General features: G+C 47.5%; 1 protein-coding gene across 1 annotated transcript in view; it reads left to right on the forward strand.

Annotated features, from left to right (window-relative positions):
* LOC138792187 (hydroperoxide isomerase ALOXE3-like) overlaps positions 1-5,673 on the forward strand; it is a 59,042-nt gene extending 53,369 nt beyond the window's left edge. The window contains exons 14-15 of the mRNA XM_069969304.1: positions 4,846-5,016; positions 5,098-5,673. Of these exons, the coding sequence (XP_069825405.1) occupies positions 4,846-5,016; positions 5,098-5,277 (351 nt within the window). The 3' untranslated portion in view covers positions 5,278-5,673. The remainder of the gene's footprint in view (positions 1-4,845; positions 5,017-5,097) is intronic.
* The last annotated feature ends 5,549 nt before the right edge of the window (positions 5,674-11,222 follow it).

The raw sequence follows: 11,222 nt of genomic DNA on the forward strand, positions 1-11,222 counted from the left end.
CTCTATTTAAAGTGTATATCTATCACTCCAGCGAGAAGCTGCCATTTATAAACCAGTGACAAGTGTCTAGGCGATGCCCGCAGCTAAACACTACCTGGCTCCTCTGGGTTACCACATCCTGATTTCTTGTCTCATGGAATAATCCATAGCCTTTGCCGACCAGACAACAATTGATCCCTCTGCTCCTAATTATTGTCTATAGATGGTTAACAATAGCGGCCAAGGTCCACATCGATGCCTTGATTCCTTCATGGTAATGGAGAATCTATGGTAGGGTTCGCAGACGACACTCTTTAGGTTACAGTCTGGAGGCCACATTCTGGAGATCATGGGCCTGGATATTATGGTCAGTAGGTCATAGGCCATAGGTCATATTTTATAGGTCATATTCTGTGAGTCCCATTCTGTAGGTCAGATTTTGCAGGCCATATTCTATAGGCTACAGTCTGAAGGCCACATATTATAGGCTACAGTCTGAAGGCCACATATTATAGGCTACAGTCTGGAGGCCACATATTATAGGCTAAAGTCTGGAGGTCATGCTCTGGAGGCCACATATTATAGGCTAAAGTCTGGAGGCCACATATTATAGGCTAAAGTCTGGAGGCCACATATAATAGGCTAAAGTCTGGAGGCCACATATAATAGGCTACAGACTGGAGGCCACATATTATAGGCTAAAGTCTGGAGGCCACATATAATAGGCTACAGACTGGAGGCCACATATAATAGGCTACAGTCTGAAGGCCACATATTATAGGCTACAGACTGAAGGCCACATATTATAGGCTACAGTCTGAAGGCCACATATTATAGGCTACAGACTGAGGGCCACATATTATAGGCTACAGACTGAGGGCCACATATTATAGGCTACAGACTGAAGGCCACATATTATAGGCTACAGTCTGAAGGCCACATATTATAGGCTACAGTCTGGAGGCCACATATTATAGGCTACAGTCTGGAGGCCATGCTCTGGAGGCCACATATTATAGGCTACAGACTGAAGGCCACATATTATAGGCTACAGACTGAAGGCCACATATTATAGGCTACAGACTGAAGGCCACATATTATAGGCTACAGACTGAAGGCCACATATTATAGGCTACAGACTGAAGGCCACATATTATAGGCTACAGTCTGAAGGCCACATATTATAGGCTACAGACTGAGGGCCACATATTATAGGCTACAGACTGAAGGCCACATATTATAGGCTACAGTCTGAAGGCCACATATTATAGGCTACAGACTGAGGGCCACATATTATAGGCTAAAGTCTGGAGGCCATGCTCTGGAGGCCACATATTATAGGCTACAATCTGCAGGTAATGGTCTGCAGGTTATATTCTATAACTCAGTGTTTGCAGGCCACATGCTGTAGCCGATGTAGAAGCAGATAAGCTTCAGCACCAAGGCAATCGCCAACTTGCTCTCTCAGCTTGCCAGAAACCCTGCCAAGCTCCTGCCTTTCTAAACCCTGTTGCCGGATAGTGATGGTAGCTGACCACCAACACCTCAGGCTGCGGTGTCCCCTCCACAGCAATAATTCATAGACCTGGAACTCCAGCAAGTGCTTCTCCAGAGATGTATCATAGCTGGAGTTCTGTGACCAAACTGACTTCACCTTGTATGACTCTTCTACATCACCAGATGACCTCCAGCCCTGGTCCTGAAAGCCACTGCCTCTGAATGTCTATTCAGCCTCTCTGCCTCTAAAAGTCCAGGTGGAGTTGGCCTCTCTGTTAGTACCTGAGGCGGAGCCTACTTCCTTCAGACCTGTCTGTCATGTAGAGGGTGTGACCAGACTGGTGACCTAATCTATAGCCTGGGAGAAGAAATATGTCCACCCTCTGGAGAAACCCAGGGCAGGTGAGCCACCCTTACACACCACACAGCTTCCCTTTTGAAATTAAAGAAAAAAATGGGGTTTGAAGTAATTTAGCACTGCTAACCAGGAAAGTAGATCCTTGTAAATTGGAAAGCGGTTAAGAGAGACTACCTGTCAGCAAGTTGTAGTCTCCCACTACGCGTTTTTCTTCTTTCTTACACCTATGCAAAAGTGTATCTATTCAGTGTCACAGTTAGGACAGGAGGCTGCTGTACTTTACGCCAACCTCTAGGTGTCACACTCTCCCACAGCACAGCTGCAGACAAACTAGGTTTAGCTACACCCTCCCCTTCCCTCTATAGTCCTGACTTCCCTTTCGTTTAGTTAGTTAGTGCCTGGCCTCAGGCCTGGCGGAACGTGCAGCAGACCTGTTCCACAGAGCTAGTTACCCAACCTTAATGGGTTGCTAGACTTCACCCCCACGGAAGCTGGAGATAAGGGAGTCTCACCCCTTTCCTATGCTGTGGATTTTTCTAAACTCTGGACAGTCAATCATCTAAAGAAAGGAGAGGAACACTAAGGCTGTACCGCAGTAGAGCACAGTGCAGGCTAGCTGCTCTCTGCTGACTTACGCTCGGCTAAGTAGGAAGGACACTTCTTCTATGAACTCATCCTTTTCTCCATTCCTATTTCTTCTATTGAGTTTTGCACCTGAGCACTGTTTGCTACTGTTATTGCACTAAAGATATTTTTGCTAAGTTAAGTTAAACATTGCTTAAAGTGGGACTCTGTCATCTCTACTGCTGCACTTGCACCTACACTCCGCACCTCACATTAGTCCTAACCAAGGTCCGGTTGCCATGTGTTCGGGGGTCGGTGTTACCACTTCTGGCCACTGTGACAAGTAGCCCCCAAAACACCTGAGCCCACCAGCCGGCCCAACACCAGAACCAGCGACCCGGGCCACGGCGACTTCTCCATAACCTGAAGCCTGGTGAGATAATACAACATGTCCCGGGCAAAGTAGGAAAATGATCTGGGATGAACATTGGTAGGACTATAACCAGAGACCATCACTTCTACTACTACCACAACAACTACAACCACTTCTAAACTTGTTACCGAAGTCTATCCACAGCTGACCCTACAATTTCAGGCTGGGTTCACACACAGTATATTTCAGGCAGTATTTGGTCCTCATGTCAGGTCCTCATAGCAACCAAAACCAGGAGTGGATCTGTTCACACAATGTTGAAATTGAGTGGATGGCCATCATATAACGGTAAATAACGGCCATTATTTCAATACAACAGCCATTGTTTTAAGATAACAGCAAATATTTGCCATTATATGGCGGCCATCCACTCAATTACAACATTATGTGAACAGAGCCTTTCTGTGTTTTCAATCCACTCCTGGTTTTGGTTGCTATGAGGACCTGACATGAGGACCAAATACTGCCTGAAATATACTGTGTGTGAACCCAGCCTCAAGCAGCCATGATGGCCACCAGGACAAGTGCCACCTTTATATGGCTAAGGGAAGAGCCAATGGTTTAGTCACATTCCTTCAGAGATGGAGAGGAATATAATGTGTATTCTGACAGGCCTCCAGAACCTTCTACAGAAGCTCTCTATCCTCAGGACTGTAATGCCAAAGTCATGGACTGAAAATGTTCTCATCTGCAAAGGTTAAACTAAAGGAGAAGATCTTTCCAGTGCCCTAAATCTGCCTTCTAAGTCATGTGTTTCGGAAGTGTTTGTGAAATGGACAAGCTACAAGCAGATAGATGTAAGAGCGACGGCACTCCGGAGGTCAGAGGTGCTCGAGGTAGAGTAGTGTCCAGGAGAATGTAGAGAAGAGCCGGCACTCACCAATTCATTATGCTTCTTTATTATAATGCAGTAGCATCAGGTTACAGCAAGGATCCATTTTGGCCACATTCACTGATAAAGACCGTGCTTGGCCGAAACGCGTCCTTACTGTCACCTGATATATACGTCACTATAATATAAGAATAGTGAATTGGTGAGTGCCGGTTCTTCTCTACGTTCTCCTGGAAGCTACAAGCGGAGACCTTGCTTCCAAGAGCCCCTGCACCTCTAAAAAGGACAAGCTACAAATCAGAAACACGGCCACCAAGAGCCTCTGGGTCAACTCCAGCATCTCCCAAAGCTGCAACAAGCAGATCACTACTCAGGTTCACACTGCAAGTACAGCAGAAAGTTTCTATAACCTGCTTCAGGTCTGGGGTTGGATAATTTTCTGCTCTAGGGCCCCCTCTGGAGATGGGTTTCCATGGGAGTTATTGTGCCCCTGCATATTCCCCTCTGGGTATCTTGTGACAGGTCTTCAGGGTCTCCTGTGAGTCCGATAGTTCTCCTCTCACAACCACAGTTAGACAAACTGTGAAGATCCTTATCAGTAGAGTCTGGTCTAATTGCACGTCTCTCCTTTCAATCAAATCTGACATGTTTGCTCCATTACAGCTGCACATTCCCCAAGCTGTATCTAGGGATTGCAGAGAGTCTCAGGAGTGAGACCTGGTGCAATCAGTAACTATTGACATGTTTGATGACTGTAAGGACCCTGTTACACGGAAAAATTAATGATCAAACGACTGGCGATAATTCATCATGTGTCCTTGATCGCATCTTTAGAGCCGACCAGAAAATGATTGTTAATCGTTCTAAAATCTTTCGGGGTAAGGACGCATCGTTCAGAATTACAATTGTTCATATACCAGACTGTTCGAACAATTGTAATTATGCTCGTAACTATTGACAACCGTTCTGTGTATTGTGGTGAGTAGTTTCAGGTCGTTCCCAAAGTCGCTTGTCTGAAATCCTTAATTGGTGGAAATTAAAATATCGCTTGTTTAATAGGGACCAAGGTCTTTAGGGAAACCATAAGCCTTCGCAACCAAACTATGTATCAATGAAGCGTCAAATTCTCTAGTTTATTTGCTACTGTTCTAGAAAATCTGGAAATTTGTTTTTTCCCTGCAGTTTGACTTCTATGGCTGGATGCCCAATGGTCCTTCTTCTATGAGGAGCCCTCCTCCCACAACTAAAGGGGTTACCACATTACAGACTATCCTGGACGCTCTGCCTGATATCAATACCACCAGCATCCAAGTGGTCACCGTGTGGCAGCTCAGCAATGAGCCTCAGGACAGGGTGGGTATTCACCAGTATGTGTAGATGTCTAGATCCACAATTCTATACATTTCATGGTCTCTATTGCTCCTCATGTTACAGAGACCCCTGGGGAGTTTTCCCGATGTGCACTTCACTGAGGCAACCCCACAACAGTTCATAAGGGAATTCCAGGCGAAACTTGCTGAGATATCCAAGACCATAAATGAGCAAAACCAAACCAGGAGATTACCCTATCTGTATCTGGACCCGAACGTGATTGAGAACAGTGTCTCCATCTGACCGAGCTGCTCCCTCTTCCTCTTCTGGAGACACCTCACTGCATTATGTTCCATCTGGCTGAGCTGCTTCCACCTCCTGTGACTCTTCTGGAGACTTCTTGCTGCATTATGCTCCATCTGGCGGAGCTGCTCCCACCTCCTCCTCCTCCTCTTCTGGAGACTCCTCGCTGCATTATGCTCCATCTGGCGGAGCTGCTCCCACCTCCTCCTCCTCCTCTTCTGGAGACTCCTCGCTGCATTATGCTCCATCTGAGGAGCTGCTCCCACCTTCTCCTCTTCTGGAGACTCCTTGCTGCATTATGCTCCATCTGGCAGAGCTGCTCCCACCTCCTCTTCCTCTTCTGGAGACTCCTCGCTGCATTATGCTCCATCTGGCGGAGCTGCTCCCACCTCCTCCTCCTCCTCTTCTGGAGACTCCTCGCTGCATTATGCTCCATCTGACTGAGCTTTTCCCCCATCCTCCTTCTCTTCTGGAGACTCCTCGCTGCATTATGCTCCATCTGGCAGAGCTGCTCCCACCTCCTCCTCTTCCTCTTCTGGAGACTCCTCGCTGCATTATGCTCCATCTGAGGAGCTGCTCCCACCTTCTCCTCTTCTGGAGACTCCTTGCTGCATTATGCTCTATGTGACTAAACTTCTCCCACCTCCTCCTCCTCTTCTGGAGACTCTTTGCTGCATTATACTCCATCTGACCGACCTGCTCCCACATCCTCCTCCTTCTCCTCTGGAGACTTGTTGCTGCATTATGCTCCATCTGACTGAGCTGCTCCCACCTCCTCCTCCTTTGGAGACTCCTCGCTGGATTATGTTCCATCTGGCCAAGCTTCTCCGACCTTTCCCTCTTCCTCTTCTGGAGACACCTCGCTGCATTATGCTCCATCTGACTGAGCTTTTCCCCCCTCCTCCTTCTCTTCTGGAGACTCCTTGCTGGATTATGTTCCATCTGGCCAAGCTTCTCCCACCTTTTCCTCTTCCTCTTCTGGAGACTCCTCGCTGGATTATGCTTCATCTGACCGAACTTCTCCCACCTCCTCCTCTTCTGGAGACTCCTCGCTGCATTATGTTCCATCTGACGAGCTGCTCCCTCCTCCTCCTTCTCTTCTGGAGACTCCTCACTGCATTATGCTCCATCTGGCTGAGCTGCTCCCACCTCCTCCTCCTTCTCTTCTGAAGACTCCTCGCTGCAATATGCTCCATCTGGCTGAGCTGCTCCCACCTCCTCCTCCTTCTCTTCTGAAGACTCCTCGCTGCATTATGCTCCATGTGACCGAACTTCTCCCACCTCCTCCTCCTCTTCTTCTGGAGACTCCTCGCTGCATTATGCTCCATGTGACCGAACTTCTCCCACCTCCTCCTCCTCTTCTTCTGGAGACTCCTTGCTGCATTATGCTCCATCTGACAGAACTGCTTCCACCTCCTCTTCTGGAGACTCTTTGCTGGATTGTGTTCCATCTGGCTGAGCTGCTCCCTCCTCCTCCTCCTCTTCTGGAGACTCTTTGCTGGATTGTGTTCCATCTGGCTGAGCTGCTCCCACCTCCTCCTTCTCTTCTGGAGACTCCTCCCTGCATTATGCTCCATCTGGCTGAGCTGCCCCCACCTCCTCCTCCTTCTCTTCTGGAGACTCCTTGCTGCATTATGCTCCATCTGGCTGAGCTGCCCCCACCTCCTCCTCCTTCTCTTCTGGAGACTCCTTGCTGCATTATGCTCCATCTGGCTGAGCTGCTCCCACCTTTTCCTCTTCCTCTTCTGGAGACTCCTCGCTGCATTATGCTCCATCTGACTGAACTTCTCCCACCTCCTCCTCCTCTTCTGGAGACTCCTTGCTGCATTATGCTCCATCTGGCTGAGCTGCTCCCACCTTTTCCTCTTCCTCTTCTGGAGACTCCTCGCTGCAATATGCTCCATCTGACTGAACTTCTCCCACCTCCTCCTCCTCCTCTTCTGGAGACTCCTTGCTGCATTATGCTCCATCTGACCGAACTTCTCCCACCTCCTTCTCTTCTGGAGACTCCTCCCTGCATTATGCTCCATCTGACGAGCTGCTCCCACCTCCTCTTCCTCTTCTGGAGACTCCTTGCTGCATCATGCTCCATCTGGCTGAGCTGCTCCCACCTCCTCCTCCTTCTCTTCTGGAGACTCCTCGCTGCATTATGCTCCATGTGACCGAACTTCTCCCACCTCCTTCTCCTCTTCTGGAGACTCCTTGCTGCATTATGCTCCATCTGACAGAACTGCTTCCACCTCCTCCTCTGGAGACTCCTCCCTGCATTGTGCTCCATCTGGCTGAGCTGCTCCCTCCTCCTCCTCCTCTTCTGGAGACTCTTTGCTGGATTGTGTTCCATCTGGCTGAGCTGCTCCCTCCTCCTCCTTCTCTTCTGGAGACTCCTCGCTGCATTATGCTCCATCTGGCTGAGCTGCTCCCACCTCCTCCTTCTCTTCTGGAGACTCCTCCCTGCATTATGCTCCATCTGGCTGAGCTGCCCCCACCTCCTCCTCCTCTTCTGGAGACTCCTCGCTGCATTATTCTCCATCTGACCGAACTTCTCCCACCTCCTCCTCCTTCTCCTCTGGAGACTCTTTGCTGCATTATGCTCCATCTGGCTGAGCTGCTCCCACCTTTTCCTCTTCCTCTTCTGGAGACTCCTCGCTGCATTATGCTCCATCTGGCTGAGCTGCTCCCACCTTTTCCTCTTCCTCTTCTGGAGACTCCTCGCTGCATTATGCTCCATCTGACGAACTTCTCCCACCTCCTCCTCCTTCTCTTCTGGAGACTCCTCGCTGCATTATGCTCCATCTGGCTGAGCTGCTCCCACCTTTTCCTCTTCCTCTTCTGGAGACTCCTCGCTGCATTATGCTCCATCTGGCCGAACTTCTCCCACCTCCTCCTCCTTCTCCTCTGGAGACTCCTCGCTGCATTATGCTCCATCTGGCCGAACTTCTCCCACCTCCTCCTCCTTCTCTTCTGGAGACTCCTCGCTGCATTATGCTCCATCTGACGAGCTGCCCCCACCTCCTCCTCCTTCTCCTCTGGAGACATCTTCATTTATTAAGGACTAACTTTATTGCCTTCTTGCCTTTGTCTAGAAAAGTACTGAGAAAGTTAATGACATATGAGCTGGAAAATAAAGTATTAGATTGGAGTGAAATTATTCTCATGCATTTATTTTTAGGGGCATAGGGGGCACTATAGGGGCATGAGTAAGCTTTCAGAAGGGTGGCAGCACCATGGTGTCCTTCTTTGCCAACATATCTACTACAACATCCATCTGATCCACCTGAACCATATATGTCCTGGTGCCCAGTGACCCCAGACTGGTAAAGCACCAAGGAATATTTTCTTAATACCCAATGAGTCGGGGGGGTCCCCTGGATAATAAAATAGGGATCAGTTTAGTGGTCCTTTTAATAATATATTTTTTTTTAAATAGATAGGGGAGAACAGGAGCCATTGGTTACAGTACCCACCTGATGTCTCCAGGAAGCGGAACCCTCTATAACCTGGTCCCCTTGTGGGTTCCAGGAATGAAGCCGCTAAGAAGGATTGTACTGTAGATTATGCAGATTTGGGATAGCAACCAGTTCTTGACATTTCCTGAGATGGTCTAGAGATATTGAGACATATATCTCTCCTGGGCTCAGTCTCATCTCCACTCACAGTTGCTGAGTAGAGCAAGTCTCTCATGGTCCCTCTGGCATGCTCTTCCCTGGAGCTCCTATTGGTATAACTCTTTCACTGCCCCAACATGGCGCCAACATCATGCTCCTTAAAACATAGACAGGCACCCATCTTCCATCCTACTAAGAAGCACCATGTCAGAATGTCCAATAGTACCCAATTAATTTTAGTAACTCCACCCTGCTCAGGTATAAAGGTACGCTTCTCCTCACCCACCATGGCTTTTATTTTGCCCTTGTGAGTTGCAGGACCGTCCCCCCCCCTTCCCCTTTTTTTCTCCTAATGTTGTTACTTGTGCTTTGCAGGGTCATTGGGGGAAGTCCCAAGATGTCTGGTCTAGAGGAGTTTGCCCGGCGTCCGATCGATAAAGCCAGAGCCTTCGAGATGCACTTTGTGTTCCACTGTGCAGCGCTACCGGAAGTGACGCCGGGTCTATGTAAACCAGCTTAGACTTCTTGCTGCTTTAGGACATCTCGGTGCTTTGACCTTTGACTAGATTCTTCCGCTATGAGGTATTACTTATACTGGTGCAGGTATTCAGAAAGATTTCTATCTATATTCCTTTTTTATTTTTCTTCAGCATGTCTTTCGGGGAATCCTCTAGGAGGAAATCGTCCTCTACACCATTTATGTGTCCAGTGGTGCAGTAGATGTTCCTCTTCCTACCCTCATACCCTGCACCGTTCCTATTGTTGTTATTATTTATTCACAGATAGTGAATATTTCTGGCATGTCGTCCTAAAATACAGGATTAGAATGAAGGATAGAATCCAGGATGTGGTGATCCAGGGAAAGGATTTAATACAGTAAGCTCTCCTCCTAAGGTAGATAGAGCCACAGCAAAGCTCTCTAAGAGAACCGTTGTTCCTACTGATGATGGTTCTAGTTTAAAATACCCTATGGATCGTAGAATTAAGTCATCCCTAAAAAGATCTCACTCTATTGCTGCAGTCTGACCTTAGTAGCTATTTCCAATCATGAAGTTCTTAAAGCCTTGAGGAGGTGATTGTCCAAAGCTCAGAATGACATGACCCTGCTGGGGTAAGCAGAGACAACATATTATCATCATTCAAGCAGATCTCCTTAGCAGTTTATTCTGCTTCCCATCAGGAAAGATTGGCTTCTTGGGCTATGGCCCTTTCCTCTGCTGCTCACAGAGCTCTTTGGGTACGTCCCTGGCCTGGAGACTATCCTTCCAAATTCCATGTTTTTAATTTGAAATTTTTACCTGGCAGATTATTTGGCTCTGAATTGGATGCTATTATGATGGATATTTTGGATAAAAAGGGTACATCTTTAGCTTATGTCCGTAAAACATTTCGTAGAAGGCAGGATAGATCTCCTCAGCGAGGTAGACAACCTCATTATCGTGGCAGGGACAGAGGCTATGGAGGCTCTAATTGAGGTGGCCAAACCAGGTCCTCCCCAAAGAAGAAGGATTTTTTGCCGGTTTGCTAGTGGGGTGTTCTCTTTCTCAATTTTTTCCTGCTTGAGAAAGCACAATATCAGGTGTGTGGGTACTAAACATAATAAAAAGAGGATATGTGTTAGCCCTTCACCACCTGCATCTCGAAAAGTGTGTCATTTCTTCTCATCTAGGCCAGAAGAAGTAGGAAGTTCTGGAAGACAATATTCTTGAGTTAATCCAGCTATCTACGCTAGATCCTGGTCCTATTGGAGAAAAAGGTACAGGAGTCTACTCGCCGGTATTCCTGGTTCTAAAGCCATCAGGGAAATGGAGACATCATAGATTTGCGATATCTCAATCGCTTTATGACAACGAACAAATTCATGATGGAGACTATAAAATCAGTGACTATGATTCTTAATGGCTTTATTGGATCTAAAAGACGTATATTTTATATCCCTATCTTTGAACAACACAAAGGATTCCTTCTAATTGCAGTCTTCCATAAAGGTCAGTTACATCACCACCAATTCAAGGTGCTTCCCTTTGGGATGACCTCAGCCCCTTCGTTTTTATGAAAGTTGTAGCCTGAGTAGTAGCAGCTCTCAGGTTGAGAGGGGTAAATGTAATACCCTACCTAGACGATTAGCTACTACTAGCTAGGTTAAAAGAACTTCTCAGACAGGACTTTCCACAACCTCAATTCTGCTCTTGTCCCTAGGTTGGGTAGTCAACTAGGAGAAATTGAGTCTGAAACCTGCCACAGCATAGAAATACCTGGGTTTCTTCATAGACTCCCAGAACATGAAACTGTTTCTCACTCCGGAGAGGAAGAAGAGAATTTTAGATGGATGTTGGTTTC

Source organism: Dendropsophus ebraccatus, chromosome 5 (genome assembly GCF_027789765.1).
Source record: "Dendropsophus ebraccatus isolate aDenEbr1 chromosome 5, aDenEbr1.pat, whole genome shotgun sequence".
Lineage (NCBI taxonomy): Eukaryota > Metazoa > Chordata > Amphibia > Anura > Hylidae > Dendropsophus > Dendropsophus ebraccatus.